General features: G+C 58.6%; 1 protein-coding gene across 11 annotated transcripts in view; it reads left to right on the forward strand.

Moving 5' to 3' along the window:
• The window catches only part of DNM2 (dynamin 2), a 36,537-nt gene that overhangs the window by 16,122 nt on the left and 2,907 nt on the right, over positions 1 to 17,508 (forward strand). Inside the window, exons 10-22 of one of the 11 annotated variants that reach the window (XM_030029674.2) lie at positions 464 to 602; positions 1,242 to 1,328; positions 1,647 to 1,717; positions 2,708 to 2,737; positions 3,810 to 3,861; positions 4,633 to 4,644; positions 10,084 to 10,197; positions 13,737 to 13,846; positions 14,236 to 14,347; positions 14,738 to 14,902; positions 15,407 to 15,639; positions 15,783 to 16,031; positions 16,503 to 17,289. In XM_030029674.2, the coding sequence (XP_029885534.1) occupies positions 464 to 602; positions 1,242 to 1,328; positions 1,647 to 1,717; positions 2,708 to 2,737; positions 3,810 to 3,861; positions 4,633 to 4,644; positions 10,084 to 10,197; positions 13,737 to 13,846; positions 14,236 to 14,347; positions 14,738 to 14,902; positions 15,407 to 15,639; positions 15,783 to 16,031; positions 16,503 to 16,572 (1,444 nt within the window). In that variant the 3' untranslated portion in view covers positions 16,573 to 17,289. Of the gene's footprint in view, positions 1 to 463; positions 603 to 1,241; positions 1,329 to 1,646; positions 1,718 to 2,707; positions 2,738 to 3,809; positions 3,862 to 4,632; positions 4,645 to 10,083; positions 10,198 to 13,736; positions 13,847 to 14,235; positions 14,348 to 14,737; positions 14,903 to 15,406; positions 15,640 to 15,782; positions 16,032 to 16,502; positions 17,290 to 17,508 lie in introns of those variants that run through there. The other 10 variants (XM_030029675.2, XM_030029681.2, XM_030029673.2 and 7 more) reach the window with 10 other exon arrangements.

A 17,508-nucleotide genomic window follows, 5' to 3' on the forward strand; every position in this document is an offset into this window, starting at 1 on the left:
CCGAAATTCCTTCTACCTCAAATAGGGTCTAACCCCAAAGCCAAGTTGAAATTCAGTGTTTTCCTAGAGCTGGGTCTTAGTAATCCAGCCTAGAGAGAAGCCAGGAGCCTCGCCAGGGTTTTTCCTGCGCTCAGGCAGCACTGCCCTCCTGTACACAGAGGTGAGGCACCACTGATCAGTAAAACAGACCCCGAAGCCGCAGGGAGTTTGGGGTCTGGGGCTGAGCCTGCCCATGCTGCCTGTGAGACGCAGGGGAGCTGAGAGGGGACCGATCACCCCAACAGCTCCGAGGGACCTGAAGGAATTTCTCAGGCAGGCGCTGCAGCTTTTTCCTTTGCACGTTACTAACCTTAATTTAAAAAAAAAAAATCTCATTTTTCTTTTCTTTTCTGTCTTTGTTGCTATATTTCCCGCCCCCCTGCTCTCCACTTGGTGTTTCGCTCTTGCTCTCTGCATGATGCAGGACGGGGCTCTTCACGCCCGACATGGCCTTTGAAGCCATAGTGAAAAAACAGATTGTAAAGCTTAAAGAGCCCAGTTTGAAGTGTGTTGATCTGGTGGTCTCAGAGCTGGCCACGGTCATTAAAAAGTGTGCTGAAAAGGTAACGGGTCTTAATTCATCCCTTTTTGTCTAATCTGAACATCTGGAATATATTTGCTCCCAGGACCCAGCCGACCAAAGCGAGTTCAACCACAAGGTTGTCGCTAATTTGGGGGGCACCGCGTCCTTCTGACACCCGAACGCTTGTTGGAAATGCCAGCAAATACAGCATTAACTCGGCTTCGCGGCACGGGTCCTGCCGAGACATATTGCACAGGTGTTTGCTCGCCCCCTTAACAGCAAAGGCTAAAAACGCTCCTCGCATTGCTGAGATCCCACCTCCTTTACCTTGCTTAGCCGTAGCTCGCGCTTCGTGCCATGAAAACCCGGATCTGCTTGGCCGTGGGGTCCGAGGGCGGGAAGAAAAAAATCTGGATTCATGTGTTTTGGCATTGCTTCGAAGGCCCCCGGGAAGGGGATTCTGCTGATCTTGTCGGATCTAGTGAAGAGAATCAAGTCTGTCGCTTTTTCCGCCCCTGAGCCCCAGTTGTGTCCTCTCGACAGAACTGGGGCTCAGTCCCCTCTGTCCTCCGTCCCCTTCGTGAGCGTCTTCTGTCGCTGGCTTTCTGCGGTGAGCGCTGGAGGCTGCCACGGTCCCATCAGCAGCGGTTTTTCCCTGGCCTTCTCCCTTTCTTTTCAGCTTGGTTCCTACCCCAGGTTACGAGAGGAGACGGAGAGGATCGTTACCACTCACATCAGGGAACGGGAAGGCAAAACGAAGGACCAGGTGAGCTCACGCGATCTTCGGCTTGGCTAGAGAGCAGGGAGAAAGCCCAGCTGCTGGGTGCGAGGACAAAGCAAGCCCTGGCCCCGTTCTGCCGCAGCCGGTGCTTGGAGCGGCCACTCGGCATCTCCCCACTCGTGATCCCAAAGCTCCCTCTCGCGGCAGCGATGCGGCGTGCTGCAGCTCTGGCATCTCCTGGGTGGTCACCGATGTCCCCGAGCGCAACCGTGGGGCTCCGTGGCAGCTCTGCCCGAGCAGTGCGGGAGCTGCGGGTGTTCAGCCCTCCCTTGTGGGACTCCTAACATGTAAACCTCCTTCCAGATTCTCCTGCTGATTGACATTGAACTCTCTTACATCAACACTAACCACGAAGACTTCATTGGATTTGCCAAGTAAGTAATTTACCGGTGGGATGGGTCCTCAAACTCTTTTTATAAATGAGGTTCACGGTCCTGCCCCCAGTTTGCAGAGGAGGCGTGTGGGTTACGTTACCCTTTCAGGGTCACCGACGTGAAAACCAGTGGAGGAGTCTCCCATGTCCCAACTTAATTCACCAAATCAGCACCTTTAGCACCCGAGTTCTCAGATTTGGGGTGTGGGATCTCCGCTTCTCTGCTTGCCACCCGGCTAGTGTTTGAGGGCCTGGAGATCTGAGCTGCCCCACATCGTTCCTCTGCCTCTGCATTTGTTAATGCTGCTCGTTAGGGCAGAGAGCGTGAAAAGCTGGAGTTGGATTGTTCAGCCTCAGACAGATGAACTGCTTAGGGCCTGCTCACAGGAGCGCTTACGATGAATTAAGGTAATTAAGGCTGTTACCGCCCTTCAGCAGAGACGAGGGAATTTTTCGTGCTCCCTGGGCGCACTAAGGGAAGGTGAAATGACTCTTGTCCTGTCCCAGTGGAGCTGTCGAGACTGGAGCAGAAATGTCTCCCCATCCTTTGAGCTTGTCCCTCGTAACCCTCTGCCCAGGCAGGCGAGGCCAGGACCAGGAGCAGGACTCTCCTGTTAGTCTCTCTTCCCTCAACTTTGGCTTTCGGCCAGAGGATGGCTAGCATTTTCCATCTGCGCAGCCCCAAACTGGGCGATAACTTTTCGGAAGCGCCCAGAGGTCCGGCTCAGGTGTCCCCGCACAGAAAGAGCAGAGGCGAGCGGCTCTGCCCAGAGCTTGTCACCGTCCTCACCAGCCAGAGCCCACACCACCTCCTCCTCTTTAAATTCACGTAGTCTTCCTCTTGTTTTCTTTTCCCCCCCGCTTTTTTTATGTCTCTGCTTTTCACCTTCATTCACAGTTCCTTCCTCTTCTCCTAATCTCTCCTGTTTTTCCTTTGAACCATCATCTCACTCTTTCCTCCGGACTCCTCTGAAACTCTCCCACTCCCCAGCTGTTACACTGAGCAGCACATGACGACAGGGTGGGTACCCGCTCAAACAGCATGTCCTGGAGTGGCTGGGGCAGCCCCGCTTGCACCTTCCCCTCCCCGCAGCCTGGAGGGACCTTTGATGAGAGCTGGAGAGGCTTTTCCTCCAAGCTCAGCTTTTGGATTTGCGCTTGCAGTGGAGCTCAGCCACGGGAGAGCTTCCTGCTCCCATCCGGGATGCCACGACACTTGGGCTGGCTCAGACAGGGCGCCCGGCTCGCCTTGTGTCCCGAGCGTTTAGGGAGGAACTGTGAGGATCGGGGCAGGCAGAGAGCGATCTCCCAAATTCCCCCAGCTGGCAGGTCAGGGACGCCCTGGGCCAGAGGGACAGTGGCTGCTGCTGCAAATGCAGTCCCGCAGTCGCCTTCCCCAGGGAAAGGACCCCGTTTGTGCTTGTAAACTGCTGCTCCGTGGGGTGTCCCGGCATTATTCTAACTGTTTTCATGGATTTTGTTCCTGCTCCTGACTAACGGTTACGTCCCGCACCTCGCCCCTCGTCTCTTTGGTTGCTCAGGAGAGACAGGTAGCTTTCCCTCTGGTGCAGGTATGCTCTTTTCCAACCTGGGGGGGGAACTAGGAGGCTGCAGGTGTTTCTGGAGACAAGTCCTTCTGGTTATCGGCCTTGCGGTGGTAGGGGTGCATTGGCTCAGCTGGGTTCACGGACAGAAGTCCCTTTTGAATCAGCAACTGCTGCTTGGTGTTTCCTCTCCTACAAGTTACCACCTTGCCCCTCTGGAACGGGCAGACTTGTAAATGCCTGGAGATAAGGACTGTAAGGAAGGAGATAAAGCTGTCCTGGTTGGAAAGCCCCGTCCCCCTCTGCTGTCCTGTGTACGTTCAGCCCTGGGCAAAACTCTGGAAGGGGCTCCTCTGTCCGCATTGCAGCGTGCTGGCAGCACGGAGTCTGGGTGGTCTTGGTTGAATTTTACATGACGGGCTTCGCCTTTGGACTCAGCTCTTCCTTACAGCATTCCGGGTGGGAAGCGTGTCGTGGCTGCGTGGGCTCTGAGCGCTTGTCGCTTTGCTTTGCCTTCCCTGCCTAAAGCTGCTCTTTTTCTTCTTTCAGCGCGCAGCAAAGGAACACTCAGACAAACAAGAAAAGAGCCATCCCAAATCAGGTACGGCCGCCGGCTCCCCGGTCCTCCCTCGTCGCGTGGGGCAGCGGTAGCTCTCCAGGATATCCCGCTCCAGCAGTGATCGGAGCAACCTGGAGCTGCGTTTCGCAGCTCTGAAAGCGGGATTCAAGTTGATCCACAGACTCCTTCCTGGGGGGATATTTGACACTGGGGTTGGAGATGGGAAAGACGGAGCTCTGGCTCACGGAACGGGAGCGTTTGCTCCGCAGGAGCTCATCTCAAAGCAGCGGGAGTCGGGACAAGCCGGGGTGGCACGTGCTGCTGGAGGAGCCCTGTGCTCTGATGCGGGGCAGGGTCTGGTCTAACTTGCCCGGTCCTGCCCCCGTCGATCCAGACTAGCCCTCCGGGGTGGCGGGCGGAGGGAATGGGGACCAGACGGAGCGCAGGGAGGTGCCCGGCAGCCGTGTCCGCCTCAGTTCTGTCTCATCATGCAGCCTCCCGCTTCCGAGAGGGTGTTTGCTATCCGGTATGCATGACTGAGAGCAGCACTGGAAGTCCCCCCTTGCATGGTGTTAGGTCTTGCAGTACCTAATGCAGACATTGCCTCTTGTTGGAAAGAATGTAATGAAATATTAACACTGTAAAATTATAATTAATAGCATGTAACTGTTTTTCTTTTGCTGTTTTTCTGCTTTTTCCTACCATTTTTGTGCTTCCTGCTCTCTTCTCCCTTCCATCACTTTGTTTTTCTTCACTGTTCTGTCTCCTTGTCCTGCTTTTTTTTTCCCCCCCCTTAATTTTGCACACCTAAAGGGTGAGATACTGGTAAGTACCCACATAGTGTGATAGTGCTGGTAGACGACACCCAGTGATGGACGTGGCCCTGCCAGAAAGACCTTCCAAACCCAAAATGATGCCACTCGCTTCCCAGAATTGAGTACGCTGTTGGCAGAGGAAGGACAGGATTCCCCGAGGCGAGCAACTGGGCTCTGTGAGCTTAGTCTAGAGGCAGAAATTCAGTCTGTCCCCTTTGTCCCCACACCTGGGCTCTTCCCGTGGCTGAAAAAAAAAGGGCTCGGGGCTGATCCCTGCCCGTGCCATGATCACCGGGCTGTCGGTGCTGCCTGGCATCTGCCTGTACTTGCTGGGAACAGGTATAGGGAGAGCTGTATACTGGGATTCAGGGTGTGAGTACTGGTTTTGCTGGCCCTTGAGAAGCAAGAAGCCAAAATCTTCGGGTTTTAGCACAGAGCTGCCTGCTGTCGTGATGGGACGTGGTTCCCGTTGAGTGGTGGTAAGGGCTGGAGAGAAGCTGGCCCTGAGGCAGGGGAGTCCCTCTGCCCACGTTTTGGGCACACACAGCGGGTAGGAATTTGCCCCCCCTTTTCTCTGGGACCCCCAGCTCCATGGGGCTGGAGGTGTGTTATCTCCCCCCAGCTGCCTTTTTTTTGGGCTTGAGGTTGGGTCCCGACCTCGGGCCGGCTGCCAGCTGATTTACCGATGCTGGCCACAGCACGGCATGCTGCACGGCTGGCACAGAAATTCGGCAAGGAGCCCTCTTCTTCTGAGGTGCCTCAGCTCCCAGATGTTAGCAACTGGCGGAGGCAAACTTTGGGTAACTGTCAGCTGCTTCGAGCCTCATTATTCAGCCAACAGGGAGCTTTCCCTCAAGCGTACTCACTTCTGGGGAGGCAGAGGGCAGCGTTTCCTCCGAATGGAAAAGAGTTTCCCTGTCTGTGGTCGAGCAATCCCCCCTGGGGGCGGTGGGGTGGGGGGGGGGGTCCTGACCCCGCTGCTCCAGGCTTGGAGCCGAGCATCGTGCTGGCGGTCCAAGAAAATGGAAGTGTCTGAGAGGGAAGTAATCTCCAAACCGCCAATTTGGGCTTTACAGCCTTGAGGACCATGGCTTAGGTGTTGCCTTGGTCCCTCAGGGGCAGCCTCAGCATCTGAATGTCTCCCTCGGGAAGGAAGCTGGGAAAATAATTTGGCTCCTGGCTCTGGGCTGGTGGATGAAGCCAGAAGGTTGGAGTCGGCTGCAGGTGAAGTTCCCCAGAGTCGGCTACCTCTCATCAGCCACACGGTCCCATGAAAAAGCGGCTGCAGCTTAGGCGCTGGATGCTTTCTTATCTCAAAAATGGATTTTATGAGGCTGCTGTAATAACCCGGTTACAGTGGAGGGATGTGGTGGTGAGACAGCCGCCCTGCCACAGCGCAGGCAGCACCCATCCTGCTCTTCCCAGGAAGGTTTGTACTTTCTGCTCAGTGAAACCCCGTGACTTACCGACCACATCCGCAGCTCCAACAGTCTGTGAGGGCCCCGTGCCCATTTCCCATCTCTTCCAACTGTTCAGACACTTCCATTTTCTTTTAGCACCATCCAGATGTTGCTGCAAAAACAAAGGAAACCCCCCCCAAGGGCCCGTCTCTTGCCTCCCACACAATGATTTCTGTGCAGGGCCGCGCTCCCATCACTGGCTGTGCGGACGTGATCGTGCCGGGTGACGGGAAGGTGGAGATCTGACAATTAAGGATTCGAGGCGCCAGGCCGGTGCCAGGCTGCTGCTGATTCGGAGCCGGGCAGAGCTCCGAGAGCTCTGGAGCTCTTCTGCCGGGGGAGCTTGCCTGGCTTACAAGCCCTAAAACCATTGGTGCTCTCACCAATATCAGTCGGTCTTAAAGGAACTTTCTTCTGGGCTCTCTGCTGTGTGGCTCAGTGCCAGGCACTGTGGCGCAGCCTTCCTCTCTCCTCCTCCTCCTCCTCGTCCTTCTCCTCCTCCTCCTCCTCAACCTGCATTTGGGGATAGAGGAGGAGGTGTCCTGAGTCCTGCCTTGAGCCAGCACACAGCTGGGGTGTCTCCGGCTCTGCAGAGTGTCCTCCCCTCTTCTACCCTTTAGCAAAAGAAATCAAATCTTGGCTTTTCTCTAACGCTCCAGCTCCCTCTATGCTACAGCCTTGGATCTCTCCCGGACCCATGCCCTAAAGGCAGATTTGCTGTTCCTTATAATCCCCTCCAAAACTGTCCCAGCACCTGCCAGAGCCTCTAACCCAGCTCGCAGGACTTGCTTTGCTGCTGAACCTTTTCCCTCTGCCCTTTCCTTGGCCCTGATCCCCTCAACTGCTCCATCTCCCTGGTCCTGTCTCTGTTCCTTTAAAACCAGACTCGGTTCAAATTTGGAGATTGTTTTTAAATGTAAATCGGGGTCTCAAACATGCCAGAGCGAATCAGAAGGTGAAATCTTTAATCTGACAACCTCTGCTGTCTTAATTTCAGGGCTCCTTCCTTCCCCTCACCAGAAAAATCTGTATGAGTTAAGTTTTAGCTCTAGCTGCCTGCGCCTGCTGGCGCACCGAGCTTTGCCCGTGCCTAACACAGTGGATTTTGTCGTGGCTTTTACGTTGGCAGCCACCTGAGCAGTCTGAAAAGGAGAGCGGCCTGAGCCCCATCCCTTGGTGCATTCCCCCAGCAGCGCACGGAAAAGCCTCGGCACAAAAGGGCTTGCGCTGGCTCTGTTTTACATGCTTAATCCTGGTGTTGAGATTAAAGCCCTGCCTTGGGTCTCGGGCGCAGCTGCTCAGAGCTGGTTCCCATACAAGCCATAACAAACTCTGCATCTCGCTCGTGTCTAACTCTTCTCTGCTTAACCGCAAGGGTTGTTCGTTCTCCCTCCCATCCATGCTTCGGACTGACTTGAATCAACCCCCCCCCAGATGCATTTTCCCCACGTCTGCCCATTACTAACCCGTGTGGTGGTACTAACCCCTGTGAAGCGCTGGGGTAGAAAAGCCGTGGTCCCAGGGCGCTGGCTTTGCCGAGCTGCCACTGAGTCCCTCCTGCCGCCAGCCTCCCGGTGCGGGATGCTCAGCGCAGGGCACCTAAAGCATCCCAGAACACAGGATACGGCTCACGTACCGGGAAGATGCGTGTGGGTGCCAGGCTGCTGAACGGGGCGGGTTTGTGTGCTGTGCTACCTCCCAGCTCGGCTGGGCTCTCCTTTAGGGGTCCTACAGGAGCGGGCGCTTGTCGGGAAGCTCTTCTGCAGTTTTTTAGGTCTCTAGCAGTGGCCAGCATTGCCGTTTGCGAGGCAGCTCCTGCCCTGGGGAGGTCTGACCCTCCACGTCCGGGTGGCCTCGCTGCCTCCAGAGCAGAGTCCCAGCTGGATGGGTTGACACAGCAGAAGCAGACGGGTTCGGGGACTCTCCGTTCCCCCTCTTTACCTGGGAGCGGGTCATTTGCAGGCAAACCGGCATCTGGAAGCGTAGCGTGGTCCTGCCGTGCAGCTCACGGGGCGGCCGGCGTAGCAGCTCCGCAGTAAAACCGCGGGGGTGATGGTGAGAAGAATGCCGCTCCCCTGCAGCCCTTGGTAGGGAGAGAGACTCACAGCTTGGTCTAAAGGCTTCTGCCGCAGCCCTGGGGTCTGTGCCGAGCCGCGGTGACCTTCCTCTCCGTACAATAGCTCCCAGAACAATGGAGGAACCCTGCCGGGCAGAGCGTAATCTTGCCTGCAGTTGAAAAGCTTAGAAAACTCCCGGCCTGTCCCAAAGATGGTGGTTGTGCTGCTGGTGAAGTCAATCTGCTGCCCCTCTCGTGGGAGGCCGGCGGGAGCGCCTGGGCAGGGTCTAATCCTCTGCTCGGCCGAGCAGTGTGCTCGCTAGTCCCAGTCCAGCCCTGGCTTGTCTGGACTCAAGGCTGGGAGCGATTCCAGCTTCCAGCACATCTCCGTTGCGGGTTCTCGCAACTGCGAGGGGTTTGTGATAATTCATGACGTTTTCCAGCAGGCACAGGTGTCCTTGTGGGGCTCTGGTGTCGCCGAGGTGCATCCAGTGAAGGTGGAGTTGTTCCCCAAGGGCTGTTGTCTTGGGGAAGCCGTTACAGGCACAGGGATGCTCCTTGGCATCAGCAGGATGGTGCCCCTCTAGCTCTGACAGTGCCGAGACAGGCGTGGGGATAGTCTAGCGAGGGCTCTGCTGTGCGGTAGCTGCTGGGACCAGCTACACCATTGTGCAAGCTTCCTCGCCACCGGCGCTGGGAGAGAACACAAGTGCCGTGTGAGATAGTGGTCAGCCATTAGCTCCCCGGGCTGATATAGGACAGGGAACGCTGCCGCCTGCTTCGGACAGTGTGGTCCTTGTGCATCGTGTCGTGAAAAACTGCTGCTTGCAACGTCAGGCTTCGGCAATCTCGCTTCAGCGTGCTGCTGCCCCGATTGCCGGTGGCTGCTGCTACGTGTTTGCATGCGAGGTCCGTCTGTGGGGCTGCGAGGGAGCCTTTCACTGGGGGCTGCGAGCTCGGCAAGACCTGCCGGCTAGTCCTGCCTGCCAGGAGGCAGAGGAGCTGTCCTGGGAGGAGGCTGCTTTGGGGTAGGGGTCAACGCACAAGAGGGGGAGTGGGTTTGGGTGAGAAACACAGGATTCCTCGGTTATAATGAGGCTGAGGGCTGCCGTGGCCGCCCTCAGCGAGGGCACGTTGCTCACGGAGACCCTGAGCAGAACAGGGATGGGGAGAGCTGCTCCGGTAGTTGCTGGACTGGGTAAGTTGGTTGTTGCTCCTGGGAACGTGCCCCAGCTGATGGGGCTCCATTAGTCTCTGCAGACCTTTTCTGGCGTTGCTCGCAGGTGGCATGACGGCGGCTTTGAAACGGCCGGGATGGAGGCTGAGGTCTCTTTTTACGGGGCTCCCGGCACCGCCGCGCTGCGTGCCTACCTTTGGGAAGGACCAGCACCAGCGCCCCTGTGCGGGACACCCCAAAACAGCCCTCAGCAGAGACCGTAATGCCCCCGGGCAGCTCCGGTCCTCTCTTAAACCCGAGACATGCTCTGAATTCCTGTCTCGTCCCTTTGGGGTGCTGGACCTTTTGCTCTCCATCACCTCTCCTGTCTGGGCTGCTGCTGGCTGACCAGGTGGCACCAGTGGCCATGGGGAATTAATGTGGAGTTGGGTTTGGATCTGTTGGTGCCGCAGCATCTTACCGTGAGCGTGGGCAGGGGCTCGCTGCTTTTCTCATCCAGCTTTGGGAGCTAGGAGAGCTCCAGATGTCCCCCCCCACGTGCTGCTAGCTTACCTGAAATGGGGTCTCAGTATCTGTCTGGTTGAGGGTCTTTTGCTGAGGGTAGGGCTTTCTGTGAAGGGTCTAGGCGGGCTTTGGAGCTCAGGAGCACTTTTCCTTGCTCTCCATCTGGGGAACTCCCCTGGAGACTCCACAGTAGCCTGTAACCTCTTCTTCCTTCCTCCCCTCCGCTCCCCACCACCACTCCTCTGTCTCCAGGTGATCCGCAGGGGCTGGCTGACCATCAACAACATCAGCATCATGAAGGGAGGCTCCAAGGAATACTGGTTTGTGCTGACGGCCGAGTCGTTGTCCTGGTACAAGGACGAAGAGGTATGTGCGAGCGGGGAAGAACGGGTTTTGAGGGGAGGCTCTGTGATTCACGGACCTCAGGTGAGAAGGTCCTCGGGCTGGGAATGAGAATTAGCGCCTGGGACTAATTAGCATTGTCCATCTCCTGGCGTGCAGGAGCGTGGGTCTCCTCTGGAGGGTGCCCTGCGGACACCGCACAGCCCCAGCCAGCAAATTCCATGTCTCCAGACTTTCCCCCAGACCTCGGGATTGTGTAAACAAAGATAAACTGGGAGACATTGGCAAGCGGAGGTCCTACGGGATCCAGCTGCCCGGCCCTGGCCGAGCCTGGGGGGTGGCCACGCCGTGCAGGCATCCCCTGTGCCCTGCCTCCTTCAGGGGAGGTTTTCTTTGTCCCCCAATGCTGTTGTTGCAAGACCTCCAAGAAGGATCGGGGACCTCCTTTTACGTCCCTGCCCCGTCCCAGCCCCCTAACCCAGGGCAGCCAGTTCCCGGTTTGACCGTCTCAGCACAGCAAAGCCAGAGGAGCAATGCAGGTGGTCAGGAGGGGAAACCATGTCCGTTCTGGCCCTGGGGAAAGGAAAACCACCGCTGTGCAGGGCTTGGCTGCGGGTAAAGGAAAACTTAGTCTTTGACCCCATGGGACCATCGGTGCATTGTCACCAAGCGCCGAACCCCCTCCTTGGCTGTTCTCCGTGGGGTTGCTGCGCTGCTCTTACTTCGTGCGTCATCCCAAAGCTGCCTTCAGGCAGGAGGTGCTGATGGGGTTAATATCCCCACGCTGGGGTTGAGCTGCAAAAAGATCTTGGAAGCTGGAGGGAAATGGGAAACGGGATCGGGGTGGGCAGGAGATGGCTGCAGCCCGTGCTGCCCTCCCAGCAAAGAACGCTGAGGCATCTCCGCTGCCTGAAGCCCGGGCAGCCCTGCCTGTGGCGGGCAGGAGGTGGGGTACACGTGGGGGGCACTGCACGCTGTCCTGACCGGCCCGTGCGGTGCCCAGCCACCCCCCGGCCACCGACCCCCCTCCAGAGCCACCCCCGTGAGCGTGGGGAGACCAGGGCATGGGGAGGGAACCCGATTCTCTCCGCTTCTGGGGTTTCTCTGTGCCGGGACCCCACAGGTCCCTTCTTGTTCCTCACTGGGTGTCTGGGAAGGGGCCGCTGCTGTTCCCGGACCTTTTTGCCCATGTCAGGGGATCTGGTGCCCCAGCCCTCGGGCTGGACATCCCGCTCCCCGGCGTACCGGGGCGGCCAGGGTGTTGGTAGCTCACCCCTGCCTGGAAACGGCATTTCACCACTCAAACCCAAAGCGATTTCTTTGGGCTCAACCCTCCCAGGAACGGGACGGCGGCAAGACCGGCATCTCCTGCCCGCTTCTTGTCCGAGCTGCTGGGGCCGGCGTGAGCGCCGGAGCCAGCATCTCCTCCATGGCACCGTGGTCTCGGCCATGCTACTTTCATATTTCAGATTTTCCAGCATTTCCGCCCCCACAGTCTGAAAATCGGCCCGTGATCTCGCCTTTCCCCTTACGTCACCGGCCTCCTGGCCAGATGTATGGGGTGGGGGGGCTGGCTTGCAGGGTGTTTTGGGGGGACGCAAGGGGTTCGGTGTGGCCGCTGCCTCGCCAGAGCCCAGCACGCGGGTCAGAAAAAGGAGACGTGAACACAACTTTTATTTCCCGGGAGCTGCTCAGCAGCTGGGCATCGGGCACGAGAGCAAAGCCCGGGCTTCTTTTGTTCATCCTTCATCTTCCGAGCGAGCTGCAAAGGTGAACGTCTCTCCCGAACCGTGGAGTCGGATTTTAACCTCTCTTCCCCGGCCACCCCCCCCCCCCAGCCCCCTTTTTTAAATCTGCCTCCTAAAAGAGAAGGAAACATGTTGAGCTGATAAACCTCCCTCCGGCGTGCTTTCCCCCCCTCTCGGAGCCCGCCGGTGCTCCCCCGGTTTCCTGCGCAGAGGCCTCTCGGGGGGCACGTCTGGCCCCTCCGCGGCGGGTAATGAGAACCAGCCGGCCGGGGATGAATGAGGCTCTGTCTTCTGCAAGCCCAGCTCTCCCTGCCCCCCTACCCCTGCCCGCCCCCCCCCCCCAACCAAGCCCCCCACCGTTAAAAAATGAACCGCCGAGAGCTGCTAAGCCGGCACCCAGCACCCTGGGGTTTTGGGGGGGATGCAGCCCACCCTCTCGCCTCCCCATTGCAAGGGGGGGAAGCGTGGGGAGCGCTGCCCGGCCGGGCTCCCCCCGCTTCGGCTCTGCCCTCCCGCTTGTGCCGCCGAGGCAAATAAAAACCAAAACCCCAAAACCACGCCGCCTCCACGAGTCGGAGCAAAAATCTCCCCAAAAAGGGCCGAATCCGGGCTCGCTCCCCCCCCCCTGCCCTTACCTTGCGGCTGCTGGGGTGCTGCTGGGGTGCTGCTCGGCCAAACCCGATCTAACCAATGTGCAGACTACTGTACAACTTTAAACCCTCCTGAACAGGTAGTCTGAACACTGGGCAGGCTGGGCTGGAGTCTCCGGCTTCCCACGGCATCCACGGGGGCGGTTTTTATTTTTAATTTTTTCCCCCTCCCGGGTTTTGGTTTTTTTTTTTTTAATAAGGAGAGAAGCCCGATGGGCGAAAGGAAACTGCTTTGTCTCTCTTCTGACGTGGCAAAGTCCTTGCAACCGAATCCAGTCTGGAAAAAAGTTGTGGGTTTTTCAGGAAATCATGAGGAGGAGTGTGGGGCGGCGGTGGAAGGGGGGGGGGGGGGGGGGGGAAGGCTTTGGGTTCGTGGCCTCTCTACAAAGGCGAACGTCACTTTTTGGGACCGTGTGCGCAGCATCTGGAGACAAAGTGGAGCTGGAGCTGTTCTAAACAATTCCAGATGTGGCGTTTCGGCAGCGACTCGGCTGGGTGGCCCCTCGGCGGGGCTGGAGAGCAGCCTCTTAAATCAGCAGCCGACTTCGTGCCAGACTGCGAGGCCCCGGTTCCTTCCAACCATCCCCTCCGGCAGGGACGGGCACCGGGGGGGAAATTCCTGGGGCCCCACGGAGGCGGCAGGGTGGGCTCCGGTGGAGCCGGCCCCGTCCCGTGCCAAGGGAGGGCAGCTACGGCACAGGCAGGGCCGCCAGCGGGCAGTGTCCTGGAGCTGCCCGCCGACCTGGAGGGACCGAATCCCTTTCTCCGGTGGTTTCTTTGGTGCTGCCGGATGCGTCCTTGGAAAGGCAGGGAAGCCAGGTAGCCAGAGCAGCACCAAAAGGGATTCGAGGTCTGTTCTTGTGCCGGAGCGCTGCCGGTTTGGGGGGCGGGCTCCTGGGGAGGGCAGATTGCTCCGTCCCAGGTAAAGCTCTTGGCTTTGGTCAGGGAGTCGTGTGCTGTGGGCTGAGCTGAAAAGCGTGTCTTGGTGGACCTTCTCTGGTGTGAGCTTGAGGAAATCGCTGCCCCTCCGTCGCAGGAGCTCTGATCTCCGCTGTGTTTCTAGGGGTTGGGTTTTCGTTCTACTCAGGTTGGCTAATCAGCATCAGCGAAGCGCCGCTGTGCTCGCTCGCTCTCATCCCTCCCTTCCTCTTGTCCCCTCTTCCAGGAGAAGGAGAAGAAATACATGTTGCCTTTGGATAATTTGAAAATCAGGGACGTGGAGAAGGGATTTATGTCTAACAAGCACGTCTTTGCCATCTTCAACACAGAGCAAAGGTAAGGGCTGTGAGCAGGAGCCTCCTGAAATCCCTTTGCTCTCTGGGTATCGCACCAGGCTCAAAACGCTGCCGAACACGCTCCACGGTTGACGGGCTGATGGTTTTGCCCTCCCTCGGTCATTGCTGGTCCAAACCCAGGCCGTGCATCCGGCTTCCCCGTCCGTTCGGTGTCGCGCTCCAAGGCAGGAGCATCTGTGATCTGGTGGGGGAGGATTTCTTCAGAGGAAGCAGAAGCTTGCCAATATTTATATACACATTCTGGAGGGATTTCAGGCTTCTTCGGGCATGCTGGTGTTGAGGGCTCGAGGTGCTGGAGGCCTCGCCGGTGCTCTGCCGAGCCTCCCATCCTCCGTGGTCCTCACCCCCGGCTCTGCACCTTCTTCCTAGGAACGTGTACAAAGATCTCCGTCAGATTGAGCTGGCCTGCGACTCCCAAGAAGATGTGGACAGCTGGAAAGCCTCCTTCCTCCGAGCGGGAGTTTACCCAGAGAAAGACCAAGTAAACACTCCCTCTGACTTGTCCGAGCCCTCCCGGAGCAGGCTGGCCGAGGGGTGCTGTCTGAGACCAGCCTGGGGAGAGGCTGCCAGAGGAGCCTTCAGACTTGGGAGCTCTTGGCTTGGGTCCTGGTGTGTCACAGTAGGTTCTCGGATACCCTGGAAAATGCCGTGGTATCGCAGAAGAGGACGAACTTTATAACGCGGCCCTAGTTTGTGCTGCCCAGCCGATGGATCTAGTCGTTCCGGGCTACGAAATAAACTCTGTTTCAAAAAAGCATCCGCGTAGGATGGAAATAGGTGGAAGGGACAGGGAATATGTGCGGAGCAGAGGGGTTTCTTTCCGGGTCTGTCAGATCCCGACAGTAACTTGTGCCCTGCTTTCCCTGAGCAGACTGAGAACGAGGACGGCGCCCAGGAGAACACCTTCTCCATGGACCCTCAGCTGGAGCGCCAGGTGGAAACCATCCGCAACCTTGTCGACTCCTACGTCGGCATCATCAACAAGTCCATCCGGGACCTCATGCCAAAGACGATAATGCACCTCATGATAAACAATGTGAGTGGCTGCGCCGCGGGGCGGAGGGGAACCTCGGACGGACGCAGCCCCTCCAGGCGGAAGGGAGCTTCTGGGGGTTCTGGGGATTTTGGGGTTCTCCGGGCAGCACACGCCAGGGAGGAGCCCTGGGCCCCCCTCGGCTTTAGCAGGAGTCGGATGGGCTGCGCCACGCTCGTCGCCAAGCTGGAACTGAACAGTGGGATTTGATGATCTTTCGATTCTTAATTTTTATGTCTTTGTGCTCGAGCTGCTTGGCAGCGGCTTTGCTGAGAAGGCACTTTGATTCTTGGCGTTTGCTCCCGCCTGGTTCCAGCAAACCGGGGACGCTGAACCGTCCTGCAAGTCCCGAGTCACTGGGGCTCCATGTGTCTTCCAGGGCTGGAAGAGGTGTCCCCCGGCCCCCACTGCCTCCACGGCTTTGGGTCCTCCAGCTCCGACTCCCCCAGCTTCCGAGCCAGCGGGTTTGCTGTCTCGGGCTGACCTTGGCTTGCTGTTTCTCTTTAGACCAAGGATTTCATCCACTCGGAGCTGCTGGCCTACCTGTACTCCTCTGCCGACCAGAGCAGCCTGATGGAGGAGTCGGCCGACCAGGCGCAGAGGAGGGACGACATGCTGCGCATGTACCATGCCCTGAAAGAGGCCTTGAACATCATCGGGGATATCAGCACCAGCACCGTCTCCACGCCGGTTCCCCCGCCCGTGGACGACACGTGGCTGCAGACGAGCAGTGGGCACAGGTCGGTTTGGCGGGGACGGGATGCCCGACGGGAATTAGTGGGGCGGACGACGGGATAACGTGGATTTGGGCTTTTTCCTGGGGGAAGGGAGGGCTGCGGGCTGTCAGCGCTCCGTTCTCTGAGGTGCTTTCTCTCCTCCGCAGCCCCCCGCCTCAGCGCAGATCTGCCGTCCTGCCGCCGGGCCGGCCGCCGGCCGTGAGGGGTCCAACGCCGGGGCCGCCCCTGATCCCCATCCCCGCAGGGGGACCCTCCTCCTTTGCCGCTCCCCCCATCCCCTCGCGCCCTGGACCCCAGAACATCTTCGCTGCTAATAACGACCCCTTCTCAGCCCCTCCTCAGATCCCGTCGCGGCCGGCACGCATCCCCCCCGGCATTCCTCCAGGTGTGCCCAGGTAAGAGAACCCGTTTCGGCAGGCTCCCCGGTGCCGCGGGAGGCTCTCGTCCTCGGCCTGCAGCCCTCCTGAGGGGGCGCGGGGTGGTCTCCTGCCCCCAGGGCTGGATCCTCAACTCGGGCTGAGCTTTTCTGAACGTCCCGGTGCCTCCGAGGTGCGAAACCCCTCGGTCGGGAGGGGAGTCGGCAGCTCGTGGTTTCTGTGGCAGGACTTGGAGCTCCCCTTCTGCCCCCCAGCGCAGCCCCTCGCTTCTCCTGGGGTGGGAACTCCGGTCCCCCTCGTCCCTGCAGAAGGATCGGTGCCGGTTGCCGGTACCTCCGTGGCACGCGCCGGAGGCTGGGGAGCTCGCGTGCCGCCGGCAGGCGGGGACGGAGGTCCCGCTGGGACGTGGCCTCGAGCTGAGCTGCCACCACGAGGTCCCCTCGCCTCGCCGTCCCCACGCTCACGCCTCTGTTCCCCTTCTCTCTGCAGCAGAAGACCCCCCGCCGCGCCGAACCGGCCCACCATTATCCGACCGGCCGAACCCTCCCTGCTCGATTAACTGCCCAGGGGCTGGTAGCGACTCCCGGAGCGGCTGCCCCCACGCCTGCCGCTTTCCTTTGCCGTTTTGGGGGGGGGGAAAGGGGAAAAAAAACCAACCCCCAACCCCCGCGTCTAATCTCGTTTTTTAAAACCATCCTACCTGTGATCAGCTCAGCAGAGCGCTTTAACCACGGCCGATCCCCATCAGCGCGCCGCGGCCCCTCCTCGGGACGGGCGCAGAGCGTCCCGGCGTGTAAATGCCGGCGACATCGGTTTAGGACGGGCAGCGCTCCTCGCCCTCCCGCGCCTCCGCTGCGCCCGAGCCGGGAAGCGGATAGTCGGCACTACGGCGGCGAGGGGCCGGTGCTGCGCCAGAGAAGCCCCCGAGTCCCGCTCTGCCCCCCCCCCCCCCCGTATAATAAACCGCGGAGGATTAGATATTTTTGGGGGGGTCGAATATTGCACTTTGTCAGAAATCCCCCCCCTCCCTCTCCCTCCACCACACACCAGCGCTCGGCGTTCGTGCCGTGGGATGGCCTGAATGTACGCGACGGGGATGGGAGAGCTCGGAGGTGGTTGACTCCAAGACTGTCGCCTGTCTTTGGCTGCGCCCAGAATCTCCTAGAGCTGCCGTTGGGGCTGATCAGATTCCTGCCTATTCGCTTTCTTCCTCCTTTTCCTCCTCTTCCTCCCCCCCTCCAGAATTTTTGTATTAATATATTATATATAAAACTTAGCGATTTTTGGTTTTTCTCTCCCAAACCCGAAAGTCGATTGCTAATCTTGACCATAGTCTATATTTCAGTTTTTATAGCTTTGAGGAAAATTTATATATGGAAAATGATGGGACTGCAGATAGCGATTTGCTAATAAATCTAATCCGCCGCAAAGCAGGAGCAGACTCTCCAGGTAGTCCTTGTGTCGCGAGGTGCCGGCTCAGCAGCGAACCTCAGGT

The sequence above is a fragment of the Aquila chrysaetos genome, chromosome 11, assembly GCF_900496995.4.
Source record: "Aquila chrysaetos chrysaetos chromosome 11, bAquChr1.4, whole genome shotgun sequence".
NCBI lineage: Eukaryota > Metazoa > Chordata > Aves > Accipitriformes > Accipitridae > Aquila > Aquila chrysaetos.